Source organism: Charadrius vociferus, unplaced genomic scaffold (genome assembly GCF_000708025.1).
Source record: "Charadrius vociferus isolate BGI_N301 unplaced genomic scaffold, ASM70802v2 scaffold82, whole genome shotgun sequence".
NCBI lineage: Eukaryota > Metazoa > Chordata > Aves > Charadriiformes > Charadriidae > Charadrius > Charadrius vociferus.
In genome coordinates this window covers 1,668,023-1,685,317 of record NW_009647401.1, presented here as the reverse complement: position 1 = coordinate 1,685,317, position 17,295 = coordinate 1,668,023, and the positions used below count along the sequence as shown (strand labels likewise).

General features: G+C 37.9%; 1 protein-coding gene across 1 annotated transcript in view; it reads left to right on the top strand.

The window, feature by feature from the left end:
• PTPRK (protein tyrosine phosphatase, receptor type, K) overlaps positions 1 to 17,295 on the top strand; it is a 309,673-nt gene that overhangs the window by 288,214 nt on the left and 4,164 nt on the right. The window contains exons 13-17 of the mRNA XM_009880190.1: positions 7,694 to 7,832; positions 8,945 to 8,986; positions 11,136 to 11,165; positions 14,631 to 14,791; positions 17,080 to 17,115. Coding sequence (XP_009878492.1) covers positions 7,694 to 7,832; positions 8,945 to 8,986; positions 11,136 to 11,165; positions 14,631 to 14,791; positions 17,080 to 17,115 — 408 coding nt within the window. The remainder of the gene's footprint in view (positions 1 to 7,693; positions 7,833 to 8,944; positions 8,987 to 11,135; positions 11,166 to 14,630; positions 14,792 to 17,079; positions 17,116 to 17,295) is intronic.

The window sequence follows — 17,295 nt, the reverse complement described above, 5'->3', positions numbered from 1 at the left end:
TTTCCCTATAACCGAATCCTATCCTTGCCGTGTTTTGAAAGATAGTAAAGTGCCCACAAAGTACATGCACAAGTAGTACGTCTTAGTGGCAGATGTAGTAGAAATGCGTTGAAGGCACTAATCTGCTCTTTCAATGTGACCTGCGGCCAGCGGGGCAGAGCGTTGCTGGAACATTGTCTCCTCAGCATTGTTCCTGCTTTGGCTCTGTTCACCTGCACACGTCCAAGGTTTCACAGTTAGGGAGGCAAACGGATTCAGCACTTTCTTCACTTGATACTTCTGAATCTTTTAAGGTCAACTCTTTCATAAGTGCTTATAAATTCACGGACATTACTGTTTTCAGAGTAGTCATTGTGAATTTAAATTGTTTCTCAGTGGAACGCTGCTAGAGTAAGTCCTCATTAATTTTAGTTTGAGTCCCCAGTAGCAGCAGACACGCGGTTCATCTGATTCTGCTTTCCTTGCAGTTTCCTACCAAAGTAGTACCAGTCAATGGACCAGACAAGTCCTGGAGAATAGTAAAGATGGAACTGATTTTTTTAAATTATGTATCACTTATCAAAACAATATATATATCTACATTTGTGAGGGCTTAACAATACCAATCAGGAAGCAGTGTTTTATATATCAATGTACATAATATCCTGGAATTTCCAGGTCGCATTCTCATTGTTATGTGGCAAGATACGATGTGCTAGTTTGGTTAATTAATTAAGAATGTGTATGAATGTTTATAATCTGCATGTTCATCATTCAAAAAACATCCAGTAGAATAAGCTCAGGGTATTTTTCTGCATTTTCTGGAAGCGGAATGTGTAAGCAGGGAGTCACTTGTTTACCTGTTACCACATTTATGTGCAGGGCCACCTGTGCAACTTACTGTACTTAACTTCTACAGCATCTTGTACCATCCCAAATCTGACTAGAGGTTAGCCTGAAGCCGGATTTATTTCATTTTTGCACGTAAGCCATCCTTTGAGAGGGATCAAAAAGCTCTTTCAGAAGAAGCCTTAGAGGCCCGTGAAACAGTGTCTCTATCCACTTCTGCAACAATGACCTTTTATGCAGACCACAGTGGTATCTAATTTTTTTTCATATGAGGGCTTAATTTATGATATCGCAAAGCTTTGGGGCCTTGAGGACTCCCTCTATTAGGCAGAGTGGGTAGCTTCTGTAACGCCTCCCCCTTTGCCCTGGCAAGGGACACATGTAAGGACAAAGATGGGTGCAGTATGTTGCAGCACAAAGTGAGGCAGCAGATTGTATCTAAGCATCACCTCACCACCCTCCTCTTTCAGGGTGGGTGCGGAGAAGAGGCTGGTGGTGCCGGGCATCCCCATTTTCACCAGGACTGCCTGTTAAGTTCTTTTCCTTGGGGCAGCCGTGGACCCTGGTTACCATGGTGACAGGGATGAACCTGACACTTCAAAGCGCAGCTCAGGGAATCACGTTTTCAGTTCATAATCAAATACAATTTTTCTTTTTAATAATGCAACCCTACAAACCTGTAATTTAGAGTCCTGGAAGTAACCGCTTAGGTGTACCCAAACTCTAGTGAATTTCTGGCATGCCTTCATCTCTCAGAAGCTGTTCTCCAAAACAGAAGCTCTTTGGAAGATGTAGAGAAGGGAGAATTGTGGGGATTCCTTTCCTATTAAATGTATCCCCAGCTTTCAACCTGAAAAAGAAAAACCCTAAAGAGAAGCCAGTGGTCTACCAAAATGACTCACAGGAGGAAATCTGTAAGACCTCATGAATCGTGTGTATGGTTTGCTAGAACAAGGTGCACATCCCTTCTCCCCCATCCTTGCAAAAGCACATTCAAGTGTTTTCATCAAATAAAATCATCTGAGACTTTTTTTTTTTAACGTAATTGAGCTAAAAGGGGTTATGGATCTTCTCTCTCTCTAAACTTGAATTTATTAATTAACTTTCAGACTTTTAAAAAATTCCTTAATTGCACAGTGATTATCATTCTAGCAAAGCATTAACAAAACAAAACTGATGGAGACGGAACAGTCTTTCCGGGCAGATGATTAAAACACAGGGCAGACCAATCTGAAACAAAATATTAATCAGAGAATCTTGCTTCATTTCTCAAAGAGCCCTTTTCTCAGGTGGTAGACTGACATATCGCCAGAGCTGGCTGAAACTCCAGTTTCATTTGATGTTATCCTGATTTTACCTTGTTGAACTCATTCAGACGTCATTCCTGGTTTTAATTAAAAGTTTTTGAATGCCATATAACAAAGGTGCAGAACAGATTATCTTGAGCAGAGCTATTTTGAATATCAAGCTATGCAGCAATAACACCAGTTTGTGAGAATTCAAAGATCTGCCACAAACAGAAATTAACATTCAAAGAAAATGCAGTGTAATAAAATAGCAGCTTTAATCATGCATAAAACAGAGTTTCTTCCCTCACTCACACAAAGGAAACTCAGCATAAGATGTTGTGAATGTTGGGAGAGTCAAATGGTATGGTGAGAAGGTTACGTATAAAATCTTGTTCAAAACTTTTGATTTAAAAGCTGTCTTTTAGAATGCTGGCTATTCTCTGAGTGGTGCCATACAAGCAGCCCTACAAAATCCTACCAGAATTTTCTGCTTGAATAATTTTGTTCGGATGAGCGAGTAGAATATCATTATCTTGATTCCAACACCATCTCCTTAGGAAGGTATAGGTGAATAGATTTTGTGCTGAGTCTCATAAATTCTCTGACAATTTTGCAAGACTGTGTGTAAATTCTGAGCCACAGAAGGAAGGAAGGAGAAGAAAGGAAAGCAATATGTGCCGTGACTGGATTCCTTATTCCATGGTATACTTTAAGTATGAATATTATGCATACACCCGATTTTAGAAATGGGTATTGGATTTTTACATGTATTTGATTAAAAACAAGATTAAAAAAAAAAAAAAGGAATTAAGTACATCAGGAAATTGTTGGAATAAGATGGAGTCTCCCTCATCAACTGTTTAGAATTTTACTGTCCCTCAGAGTGTTAGCAATCCTAGTTTAATTTAGTGCTGTTCACAGTTGAACTTCATGCTATTGATCATGGAAGTCAACTGATTTAATATTGTCCTTAAGAAGCTATGAAAATAAGGAAAACTACTTCTTATATGGTGACTATTATTGGCAATGTGCAGAGCCAGAATCATTGGATCGAGTTATTTTATGAACTTTGTGAATGGGACTGTGGAATATGATTGCTGTTACTGTTCATTAGTTCAGAAGAAAGGTGAGTGGGTAAGTTGCTAAATCCAGTGTTCTCCTCCCAGTCTAGCTCATAAATCTTCTGTGTAGGCAGCTATTCTTATAGGGGGGAAAAATGTAGTTAACTCTGTTTCAGATCAGAAACTCTTCTTGCAAATTTTATGCAAGATGACTTTGCAGTGATTGAAAACTGTAGGATTATCTCAAGACTTGTGAAAAATATAGTAGTATGCAAGGATATTGTAAAAATTAACAATTAATTGAAGGTCTGTTAGGGTAAGGCTGGCCAAAGGAATTAATGGCCAATAGAGTCTGTTTTCTTATGATCATCATTCTGTTACCACACAACGTTCTTTTTCAAATCAATAAATTACCTTTTAATGCAGTCTGCCATTCAAGATATAAGAAAGGATTGCAGGACTAGATTACTAAAAAGGAATGCTAGAAATTAGTAAAGCAGGTGTTTTTATAACAAATAATTTTAGATCATTTTTACCGTGTTTAGAAATACACAGTAGTTAACTCCAATTATCAAAATAATTCAATTTTTAACTACTGTATCTCTCCAATTTAGAGAGAAGGATGTTGTGGGTGACTGTGTTGAAGGCTTACAGAGGTCAAGATAAGTGAAATCAGTAACTCTTCCCTGGTCGAGTGATGTGGTCACTCCATCACAGAAGGCCACTAGGTTAGTCAGGCAAGATTTGCCCTTGGTGAAGTCTTGGTTGGTTGAGTTGCTTTGTTTGGCAAAACCAGCAGTTCAGCTTATAGAAGAGCCACTTCAGAGCACGAAAAATCCTGAAAGTCTCATAGTCTAGAAGACAGACGGAGCAAATTCTCAGAGTAAGCAGAATGTCTCTTGCCACTGTAGTCCTTGTGCAATCAGTGACCAGGAGACACTGAGATATACACCTAAGTGTAACGCGTAAGCACAAGGTGTCTATGTTTCTGTCCTTTGGTTGTGTATGTGTAAATTCATACATGCTTATTACAAGACACTCTGAACTATCAAAATTAAAACAGAATCACAGAATGGTCAGGATTGGAAGGGACCTCTGGAGATCGTAGCGTCCAACCCCCTCACAGACTGGGGTAATATGAAAATATAAAACACCAGTAATATGAAATACTTTCAAATTCATGTTTCATTAAATAATTCTATGCTATATGCAATGGCTTCCTCAAACTAATATATTTTATTGCATACCATGCACATACACCTAAATAACAGATTACAGTGTCATTTATATCTATAATTGCTTTCATATAGTGCCCAAATGTAACATTTAGTCTAGAGAATGCATATATTATCTGTTGCTGGAAACATGCATATAATAATGCTGGCTTCATTTAAATCAAAAGCAATTTTTCTGTTGATACTGGGGAGAGGGGTAGCATTTGGCCCATAGATTTTAGCATTTTAGATATGAGAGGCTCAACCATTGGTTATATGCTTGCTTAGTCTATGACTATTCAATATAATTTTTCTCCACTAGTTTAGGACTCTGTGGTACATTTCTAGGGACACCAGCTTTATCTCATAAGCCCCATTAAAGTTCATGGAATGAGTTACTGTCTCTTACTTCAAACCCCGTAGTGTAAGAAAACCAGAATAAATGGACAAGCAGTTGATGTCCTCCTGGCTGTCAACTGTTATTCTAAAATCTTGGACAGAGCGCCGCATTTTGAACAGTTACTGATGATCCAAACTCAATAATTTCTTACAGAACATAGAATAAAACATCAGTGCCTAAGTTAGGCAAAGAAGTAAACTCCCTCAGTAACCTTTCCTTCAGATTTTCTGAGAAGTGTATAGTCGTTTGTTTGAAGTAACTTTTCTGAATGAAATAACATTGTGAGTGGCCAAGCAATAGTTTTAAACCTGACTCTGAGAAGCACCTATATTGCAGTTTGCTCTCTCAAGCAATAAGGGTCCTCCTATCTTTCTCCAGGGAAGTGTAAGACAGAGCTCTCATTCTTTCCCCTCTACTCTCTCATCTCCCCCTAATGCTCCCGTGAAAATACCACCGTCCTGATCAAGGTTCAAAGCTTGTACTTCTGATGCATTTTTGAGCCTTCAGCTTTTGAAGTGCATCTTCAGGTCACATCCAATCTTTGTGATTCATATTTTGAAATCTCTCAGAAGATCTGGCCTTAAATATCCATCCACACAACTAAATCTCTTGCTCAAGCCTTGGTTATTTTACAGCTTGAGTAGTTCTTGCCTTTGCTAGGTCAGAGTTACCCAGCTGCGCTCACGTTGTGCTCATGGCAATTCCAGACACACCGGCTGTCCCACTTCTGCATACTCCCCTCTGTACCCTTCCCACATCCTTGCTGTTTCTCAGTACCCCATACAGCAAACATGAGGTTTCTTCCCGTTGGCATGTAAACCCATTTATATTTTAGCTTTGATTGGTCTTTTGATTCTACTGATTGGCCTTTTGGCTCTACTGCTTATCAAATGTTCATTCGTGTTTGTCACATCCAACCCAGCTAATAGTAGACTGGGAGTTGATTCATTTTAAGCGTTGAGAACCTCAAACATCGCCTTCTTCCCGTTCCACCTCAAAAGTCATCCTCCTCCTTTCTTCTCTTAGACAGCATCGTATGCGTATCTGGCATTAATTCTAGCTTGTGTATGAGTGTGTGTTGTGTGTATGAGGCTACGCATACACGCACCACCTACCTGATCCTGACTCTTACCCCTCGACTCCTCAACAACACACATAATACAGACAAAATATATAGTATTGAGTCCACTCGGGTTATGTATGCAAGTGGGCGTACAGGCATGTATTTGCACAAAGGAGGAAGCATTTGGTATTTCTCAGCAGATAGAGTTCAAGCTGTAGGGGAGAGAGGTGATTATGATGATGAAGTCTTATGATGATGATTAAGTTTTGTGATTAAAGCACTGCCAGATCTCTCACTGTCTGCCTGGCTCTCACATGGGTGTCTGGAAGAGAGAGCACGTTCCTAACTCAGAAGGTTGTTCTAAGGGTAAGTTGTTAGTAAGTGATTCAGATACTTCTGAGATGGAGGTTACAGAAACAAGTCATAAAGAGTGATTTTAAACAACGGTATGATCCTTCCCTCAAAAGGTAATATGGGTTCCTGCACGTGGAACCCAAAGAGGAATGGTCTGAGTAACACAGTTAAAACCAGAAAGTATTAGATACCGATTATCCCTGGTGCTGACTACATTGGCGTTCTGAAAGGCCCATGGAGCAGATATTTGGGGGAGTCTTTCTCTGGTGCGGCTTCACCTTGGTTTTTGTTCTGCTTATTTTGGTCGACTGTTGAGAAGACTTCAAGTTTCAGAGTAAAGGACAGTTTCTGTGTAATGACATAGGCACGATGATACCAGCAGCGTGTAACCACCCCACGTGACGGTGCTGTGAGGGGGGAGAGGTTAAGTGGCATCTGCTGCATGCCGGGTGGCGAGTGAGAGAAGAAGGGTCAGAGAGAGAGAAAGCAACCACACATACCCATCCCTGCCTGCGAGCAGGGGAAAGGCAAAGTGCTAAGCCACAGACTTGGAAAGTAAGAACTAGAGAACTGAAGAGCTGTTTCCTATTTTACAAGTAAACACCTCATGGGATTTTACCCCTGGCTGAAACATATTTGTATTTTTTTGATATTTTTGCTAGGCTGAAAAACCCCATGTTCCTGATCCTTTGTGAGCCAGGCTGTGATGCAGAGAAGTGCAGACTGACTGGCTGTGTGCTTTCATATATATTCCGTTTTCCTCTCTGCTGTAACCTGTGGCCTCAGCCCACTCAGCTGTGTTACGGAGTGGTTTCATCTCTGTGTAGAACAGCGATTTTTATTTTTTTTCAGGGCCCATAAACAGAAATAAAACTACTGCTGACTTTAGGCTTGGCTTTGTGGATGGCCTTATTTGGAGAATCAGAATTTCCAGTAGAGTGCAGATCTCAGGCCAGGTGCTGTAAGGTGAATTAATATGCAAAGGTTGTTTGAAATTGGATGAAGGAGGGAAGGACTAGAGTCTAGGGTGCCGGCTGCAGATTGGAAAAGAGAGTTTAAATTACTGTTTGTGAGTTAATGTAATCTCACTAGTTAACATTAAATATTCCATATTTAATATCTGAAAAAATACCATTAAAGGAAGTAATGGTGATTTAGTTGATAGATTGTCTCTGCTTTGTCTTCCGCTCTGTAATACGGTAACTTGTTTGGAAATCCAGATGGATATACACTTCTGTATATGTGAATTAATATATATATATGCACGTGTATACACACATATATAGTCATATACTTGGTGCTACAAATGTATGGCATATAGATTGAAAATTGTGGTGTGTCTGTATACATATGTGTAGGTATATAAACACATGACACATAGCTATATTCTGGCTACTGTACTAAATTTGGAAATGATCACCAATGATGATTTTCATGTCTCTAGTGCTTACACATTTAAGCAACTTCTTTTTTGATTTGTTTAGCAGCAGCAACAGAAGAACCTGAGGTGATTCCAGATCCAGCTAAGCAAACAGATCGAGTGGTGAAAATAGCAGGAATAAGTGCTGGAATTCTGGTATTCATCCTGCTTCTCCTTGTTGTCATATTGATCGTCAAAAAAAGGTAAGAAAATGATCTGTGCTGATCCCTCTTTTTCTTTTTTTTCCTCCGTTTCAAACAACAATAACCAAGTGGGTATTTTCTACAGGTCATTAAAAAAAAAAGTTTCAGGACCAGTAGCTCACATCAGCTTTTGGATGAGTTTTGTGTTTCCTGTTGTTTCGCTGTGATTTTTATGATGGATTTAAAGAGATGATTACTTTATATTTGGGATCCCATAGCTATACACTTTCTCATACGTACTTATTTCCAAGTAGTTTTAAATTGCAGTTAGAGTAATATGCAGAGTATTAAAATGGATGGAATTGAAATTCATGGAGCCTTTTTTTAAAGCAGAAAAAAAGAACAACTTACTGCACTTTTCATGTTGTAATCACCTAATGAATTTGATTTTCTATATGCAGCTCTAATGAGTTATTTGTATCTGTATGTTATCCAACTTGCAAAATAATGTAATTTTATACCTCTATTTATGCTCTTGTAAACCTGGAGTTTTTTCTTAAAAGTCATACCGTATCACTGTAAAATTATCTAGTGAGTCCTTAGTGCATGAAATTGTTTAAAAGTGTATTAATTTAAGTGAATTTTAATTTTGTTAGTGATTTCTTAGACAGTAAGCAATATCGCCATCTTCTGGCATTGTACAATGCTAACTCTGCATCCAAACGCTCTTACCTATAGTAAATTGTGGTATTTGCTCGGTCAGTTTTTAAAAGTCTGGACTTCCCAGTTGTTGCAACTCTTTTAGCCTGGCATAAAAGTTCATTATATGGCTCTATAAATTGGCAGTTATAGCATCGAAACCAATTCCTCTCTTTCTGCGACCCCCCTTCCTGGCAGGTCCCCTTCGCAGGGCACAAGCTGATTTCTCTTGGGTAGAATGAGACCTTTGTCTTCCAGTGGTGTGTGCATTGCATTCCCTTGCCTTTTGCAGAAGTCTTAATGAAAAGTGTATTTGTAAACGTTGCAAATGTTCCTCTGAAATACAGCTTGCTATTATTTTTAAAGATTAAGAAAAAAAATTAAAATTGTACCTAAGATCATTCTATATGTTATAATTACTGGTTTGCATTAGATTTTTTTAATTTATTGCCTCTTTACAATTATCCCTGGAGATATATAACTTGGAGAAGAAACGTCTGCATTAGAAACATTAGGTATGCTTATAGTGTTCTGTGTTAGTTAGCTACATATGTGATTTTTCCCAAAAGTGCTTTTACTTTTCTCTGTTGTTTACCTCTGTGGTTGAGAATTAACACGTATGCAAAAGGTCCAACTCATCATATGCAAAAAAGACATACAGTCAGCCAATTTTCTTTATTTACACAACTTCTGAAAAACAAACAAACAAAAAGTTGTTTTTCAGATTTCAAGAAGAATTCTCTATTTTATAGCTTTATTGCAAGGTATGTGCTGGGGAGTATCATCTTTTTAGTGAGTGTTGCTGTGGTTCCCTTATATTTAATAGAAGACTGTGTGTGTGTGAGAGAGAGAGACTGTCTGCCACTATATCATGTCAGTCACTTCCAGATGGGATTGACTAGTTTTGCAGGTAACAGGAAAAAAAAGGGGGGGCTTAAAATTCAATGTGTTCGTTTTTCCTATCCTTTTTACCTCTTGCATTCAGAGTCCTTTTAGACTCGTACTTTCACTGTTGAATTGTTTGATGAAAGTCAGTTAATTATGTCCGTGAAATGATATTTTAAAATTTCCCCTTTCCCCCGCTTCCCTTCTCTGAACCTGTGAAGGCAGTAGCCTCTTAGGAATGATACTTGATCATCATTCTAAAGCACATAACATTTCTAACCCCTGTACTATTTTGTATTCAAAATAGGTGAGAAATTAACCTGTTTAATGAATCTTTAATGTTTGGCAATTTTTCATCATGATAGTTTAATTGGTTGTCTATCGCGTGTGTTATAGGTGTGCCATTCCTCCCCCTCCCCCCTCCCCCCACCTTAGGGAAAGTGGGCAGGATTTTTTTAATACCAGCTTTAGTCAAGATCTCTTACAAAAAGCATAGAAAACCTTTGTATACCTGAGGTAATTCAGTCCATCTAGTGAACCAGGGCAATTCATATAATGAAGCCAAGAGCAGCTGTAAAAAACCCTGACACATTCACACATACAGAAACACACTTCACTTAGTTGTGGTGGGACTGAAAACGGATCCGTTTGAATCATCTTCTGTAGTGTACATATTCAGTGATCCATTATGTAGTATCCCTTTTGGTACCTGAATTGACCACAGCTTATTACATGGAAAAGTCAATTAAAAAATGGTTTCTGCATTTTCATTGGTTTATTAAGTCGTGCGCACAGCCATCGCTATCTCAATCTGATTAAATGCAGCATTACATTTTATTGAAAAACAGAGTACTAAGCAGTTTTGTTCACGAGCTTGAGATGTTTTAGGCTTTGCCTGATCATTTTGTACAAATTGGTTTGAAGTTTTCCCGAATGAAGCTCTTAACAGCTCTTACGGAGTTTTACTGGAGTAATCAAACCAGCTAAGAAAAGGGATACTGCATCTTTAACAAGCAATGCCATTTTTATTTTCTAAGTCATTGTTGGACTATTTCCAAATGTCCTTCATTTCCTTCCATTTGTTTACCTTCCATATTTTTAATGCTTAGCATGACTACATCAGCATTTCCAATTGTAAGATTTTAAAATAGAAAACATATGTTTGCATTCAGGACATGTGTGGTATATATGTCAGTACACACGTATCTGTTGTAAACGTGTATTCCTTAAAATGTGTGTACTCATATAGCTACATATAGTACGCATACAAACATATATGTATACACCTGTGTACTGATGAAGATGTTAAAATGAATGACGTTAAATTTGTTTTCTGATTAAATGTTTTTATTCATGCAATCTTTAGTTTTTGTAACTGAAAAGTAAAAAGCATATTTACTGCACAAGATTTGTACACAGCTGTTCATTTGTCATGACATCTAGGTGGTAATCATTATATTATGCTGAACTGCATGTTGAAAATACACAATCCATTTAATTTTCAAATTTTTTGGCAATAAATGAAATCTCAGCATGTAATTTTCTCAAGTGATCTTTCTAAAAAACAAATCATTTTTATATGCTAGTGTATTTTTTTTTAATTGCATGGCAAAGTAAGGCTAGTATGTGCATGAGCAAGTTGAAATGCTAACCAAAGAAACATTAATTTTTTAATTTTTTTTTTAAACGCACATTTCTCTGCTTTATTGAATGTGACAGAGTCACGCTTTTCATTCACCATTGCTTCTCTTTTTCCACTGTCTGTGATTTGCTTGCCAGGAGGAGCTACTATTCTTACTCCTACTATCTGTAAGTAGAATACGGGTGACTTACTATTTTACATGTTTTAAAGATGCAGTATCCCTTTTTAAAAAAGAAAAACAGTCTCTATAATTTTCCTGAAGTTTTATTGATAGTTACCTTTCTTTATTCTCAGGCTTGAAAAATTGCTTGGTTCATTGTTCCTGTTATTCTTACCCTTTTTTTTTTTTTAAAGGGATATTGTATTTCTAACTGTATATTGAGACTTCTGCTTTTTGCTACAGTTTTTCCCATAACTATCATTTTAGTTTATTGTAATCATAATTTAATTTGCATTATGATTCACAGCAACACATCACACTAAGGAAAAAACCTCTTCTCCTGTTTCCTAGCTAGAGAACTGTGCTTGTAAATCACAAATTGTTCTCTCTTAGTGTATCAGTTACCAGGAGTGATCCTATGCACCACTTTTCCTACACAGACTGTAGGCAGATGCCAGACCTTTATAATTAAGTCTGTGCCCTACTAACGGCACAGCACCATGCCTGCCTCTGTGGTACCAACCTTTTTTTTTTTTTTTTTTTTTTCTTCCCTTAACAGAAATATCTTTTGTGAAGTGGTCAGCATCTGTTGCTAGTAAGGTGCTTTGCATACACATTTTAAAGTGTGGATCTTGCTTTATGGCATTGGTTTGCATAAAGTTTTGCTTCATTGAAGCAAAGTCGACTTTTTTTTATACATGTGACCAAATGAATTTTTGTGAGGGCTGCAGCAGTTTTGGCTGTGATTGAGCAAAGCAGTTACAGACATTCTTAATTTTAAATACATGTATAAAGCTTTTGACTTCAAGGGGTTCTGAAAATGTAGTCAAGTGCGTTGACGAACTGGCAGTGTCTGATAATGATGCTCTTCCACATTTTTAAGCAGATTAGTTGACTTCTTTAAACAAACTTTTTTTTAAAAAAAAAGCTAAGCTGGCTTAGCTAACTGCCATTCTCTGGTTTATTGTGACAAATTATAATTTCCTTGTTAAATAACAATTGCTTCGGCTCGAGATAATTAACTGCACGGTTTCATCCTATGATGAACACCCACCTGCGCAGGTTCAGCCAACTGGATCCTTTAGCAGATAATGAGAATCATTTACACTTTCTGTCAGCCCCGAGTACTTTAACCTAACGATTTTCTTAAATCTCCTGAAGCGCAGATTGCATGTACCTTTAGCCTAGTGAGGGAAGGAAAAAAGGAAAGGAAAAAGAAGTCGTCAAACCCAAGGGAGCCAGGAGCTGTTGAACAATAAAGCTGTCCTCCCATTTCCCAGCAGCTTTGGGTTGTGGTGCTACAACACAATGGGCCTTTTTAGGAGTTGAAGCAGAGCATAAGAATTAGAAAGTAGCTACTGTAATAAGCTAATAACTTGAAAGCCTTAATAGCTGTTGATTTATTTAGCATAGCTAGCAAGTTTTGTTTGCTTCAAAGGGCTTAATATAGGCAAGAGATGACATGTAATAGTCTTTTTGTTCCATTTCTGAGGTGGTGTTAGAAAAAGGCAATCTTCAGTGTATGGTGACTATCTGAAAGGCTTTGAAACTTAAAAAAACAGTCTGAACTAGAAATGCCACTTTTATGTAAGCTTTGATAGTATTGGGAACCAGTTATAAAACTCAAGCAGTTTCACTTTTGGAAGTTCTGATGGTCTTCATTTGTGCAATCAGAGTATCATTTAAACCAACTTTTCTTAAATAAATCAGAATGTGTGGAGTAAATATATAAAATAAAGCATTTGCGGGGGGGAACATCCAACTGTCAGTGGCTTTTTAGTTTTCACTGAAGAACTGATACACACAGAACACCCATGTACACCACAAGGGTGTGATGAAAAAATGATAGAGATCACCCTTGGGATTTCTGCAGCGAGGGGGTTATTGAGTAGCAATTTTCCAACTAGCCTATTTGTAAATGGAGAAAAGAAAGGGAGGAACACAAAATAAGGAGATTAGTCTGATCAGTGAAAGAATCTTTATTATTGTTGGGAGTACTTTATCCATCTATATCCTGCTTTGTGGCCCCTTATTGAGAACCAAGACTATTAACTTAAGAAACAATCCTCTAACATTTCCTTAAATATGCAAAACCATGAAGTGCTTCCTGCCCCAGAGAGTGGTGTAGATCCTTTCTGGTGGATGTTCCCAGGACTTAACAAATAAATGGATGGATAATTTACACTAATATTCTTTTTCTCTACTGTTAGAGTGTGGCACAGAATATTAAAAGTTATCGAAGTATAGAGGAACAGCAAGCAGTCATTTTAGTCAGAGAAATGCAAGATAAACACTGTCTAAACAGTTAACAGGGTATTTGTTGATATTTTATGCAGAAAAAACTTGTGAAGCTAAGCTGTGTTTTAAATATACATTTTCAAGAACCCAGTATTTTTGTTGATGATTTTGTCTCTCCCACGTGGTGTCAGATTTATCCAAATAATCAGGTTGGCTATCTATCATATTGCAGTCACAGCTTCAGATGAAAATAAGGAGATTTCAGAACAGTCTAATGTATATCACAGGTTCCTGCAGCACTTGATGCTGCTCTGCATACTTTCTACTAGAGATATAAGCTTTAAGAGTAGTAGGCTTTAAGTGATAATTAAAATATATTGTCTGCTTCCATCTGACTTCTGGAGACAGTGAAAATGACTTCCAGTTCTTCATCAAAAGGAAGGAATTGAGAGATATTTCTGAAGTGTGCATTTAGAAGGCATTGGCTGTTAATTTGGGAGGTTTAGTTGTACAAATTAGGTTGCTGTTTAACTGTGATACAGGCAGAGTATAAGACTGTTAATGTCAAAATTTAAGATGTTCCCAAACTTCATGAAAAGGTAAAGTGGTGAAGGGGGTTTTGTTTGCTTTTTAAAGAACCAAAGTTCAGTGTCAGGAGCAAAGTATGGCGTCATGTTGTATCTTGTGTGTACCGAATGGGAAGAACAACTTTTAGCATAAAAGGTAATATGAACCTATATCAAATAATTATGTTTCTTTTGTTATTTCATAGGTTTTTTTGACTAACAAAGTAATTTAGAAGGTTAAATGATTTCTTCCTAACAAGACAAGCAAGGGGAATGAATTATCCATTTATAAAATCAAAACACAGATTTAAATGGAGATGGTTGATAAAACTGCACGCACAGATGCTTCTTATTTATCATTTCAGTTAAAATGTAATTATATTCCCTAATTTGTTTATATTAGTGTAATTACTCCACAGGAAAAAAAAAATATTACCAGGGTACAGAAGTTAGCACTTCCATTACAGCATTTGTGTGTGTATAGAAAACACAGGGTCGTGACTCTTTCATAGCAGGGTGCGTAGTTTTATCAATTTCACGCTGGAAAAGTGAACACAGGAAAATCAGCCAAACTTTTAAACCACTCGGGTTTATAGATAATGATTACTGTAGACATCAATGTTCATCAAATATTAAGGTGGCTTGGGTTTTTTTTTTTGGCTGGGCAGCAAACTTGCAAAGAAGCGCAAGGATGCCATGGGGACCACCCGCCAGGAGATGACACACATGGTGAATGCGATGGATAGGAGTTACGCTGACCAGAGCACCCTGCATGCCGAGGATCCCCTTTCAATCACATTTATGGACTCTCATAACTTCAGCCCCAGATGTAAGTACGACAGTGACAGATACTACTGAGTGTAGGTGCATATAGAAACGTGGAAAACAATTCTACTTTTTAAGGAAAAGTGTTGTAAGCTCCAGGTTTTCTAGAAACACTGGTAAACCCAAAGGTTGAGTAGGCATGTTTGTAAGTTATCCTTGTTGGTGTATGGCCAATTATTTTAAGATTTACAGGTACTTTCAGAATGTGTTAATACTTGTTCTAGGGAAAATATTATACTTCTAGAGTATCTCAATTAAAATCCGAAATTGAGTTTTCCCTCATGAGGATATTTAATACCAACATGTTAAATATTACTGTGTAGCACCATGTCTGTAATGAATAATAATATGAGGTCCAAATTAATTTCTTTCCTTTGGCAGTAAGGATGTTATAACAGAAGGAAACTGGCAATTTTCGTTGTTGGTTATGAAGTTTAGGAACAAGCTTGTTAATATATCTGCAAATTTGCTCTGTATTTATATTCCTTTTTTGTAGACTTGTCAACTCTCTGGTTTTGACAAAGTTTGGCAGTTTGGGTTTCTGACTGTTACGTGTCTGGGTTATAGCTACCACAGTCCAGCATGCCTGCCTCCCAGCATAGAATCATAGAATCATAGAATGGTTTAGGTTGGAAAGGACCTTGGAGATCATCGAGCTCCAACCCCCCTGCCATGGGCAGGGACACCTCCCACTAGACCAGGTTGCCCAAGGCCACGTCCAGCCTGGCCTTGAACACCTCCAGCATCTGTGCTCTCTTGCACAAAAGCAAGATGCTCCACTGGCAGATTCTGAATACCTCAAAACTAGTGTTCAAGTTAGCGAAGGGGCACACTTCTGCCATGGAGCTGGCAGGAACCTGACCTTCTCACGGCCACACGGACTTGTGGCTTGGCTTTAAACAGATCTGAGCAGCCTGAGCTGCTTCCGAATTGCCATCTTTTGGGAATGGCACTTCATCTCCCTCCTCCTACCTCCCATACAGCTTACCATGCTTCAGCAAAATACATCCCTGAAGGCTGTTAAGTTCCTGACTGTTACAAGGGAAATGGATTTTGGAGGAGGGTTTATTGCTCAGTTTATTGAGGCTTACCAAACTGCAGAGTGCTAACTTTTCAAGTGTCTCGTAACCGATTATAAATGGGAGTTTAGTATCAGCCTGTGAGTTTTTGTGCACAGTTTTGGCTGGAACTGCTTGAAAATTCTCCAAAGTTTGATGTCTTATTGGCACTGAAATTTGTGGAGGCAGGTTTGCAAAGACAGTTCGATTTGGACTAAGTTGTGGTGGATCCCAGGCAAAGTATCCATCAGGAACCTATTAGTGGGCCAGGGCTACCAGGCACTTGGGCAGCCTTCCAGATGGACTACAGTGACGCCAGGAGCCCGTGAGCCCCAGCCACCACAGCTGTCCTAGTTGGTTGGCAAAGAAATTTGGCATCACTGTTTTCCAGCGTCTGAGGTATGTGATTTTTGGGGTGTTAGAAGATTCAGTTCTCCTGACCATCATCTGTGCTGAGGCAAAGAACCTTCCAAGCTTCCAGGGTTTCCTGCTATGTGACAAACTTTAGGCAGATTTCTTGAGAACTGGAGCTCGATTTTGTCACAGAGCTGTTGATATTTTAAACTTTTGTTCCAGGTTGGAACAAACCCAAATTCTGGATTCCGCCATTTCTGTCTGAGAGCATTTTTCTCTGAACATTTTTCTCTGTTTTAGTTGTGATAATGTATGATAAAATTCTATGAATTTTATTCAGACATCTATGTCTGTGTATCTGTGATTTTCCTGTACTCATTAAGAGCAATATCTTTGGCATTGCACATAAAAAAAAAAGCTATTCACTGTAAATATGTATATAATTTTTTTAATTACTTGGAAGACTTTAACAAAATACCATTTTGTTTTGAGATGAGCTATTCAAGTATTACATGAGAGGATGGGTTTAAAAAGAAAGGAGTTGGTTCTGAGAAAGTGAGCCTTTATTGTGAAGCAAAAGAACAATAGTGAAGGAGGAGCCCTTTCAAAAACTAAATTGCATGTAATGTCTTCTTTATTTCATTTCAGTAGGAATCTCTTTGCCTTTATAATTACATTTCTGAAGTCCAAAACACTGCCTTTCATTCCTCTTTTATTCAGGATGCTTTCTGGAACTGTCTATTCATTCTGTTTTTCTGTTGTAACAAAATTAATGGGGTTTAGTTATCACTTGGTTATACTCTGAAGTACACTGTTTTTATTCTTAAAAATACACAAATTGAGGGTGATGTATTTCTTCATGAGCTTTGTTTTTCTACAGTGCCCAATGATCCACTTGTGCCGACAGCTGTGTTAGGTGAGGACCCTAGTCCTTCATTATTCATTCCTGCATGAGTTTTGTCTCCTTGCATGGTTGAACTTAGGAACAGCTTGTTTTATGTGAAAGATAGCTATGCTGTTATCAGAAAATAGCTCTACACTCAGTTTATCAATTCAGAATTAAACTGACACTGCTTCTAGAATAAAAATTATTTTA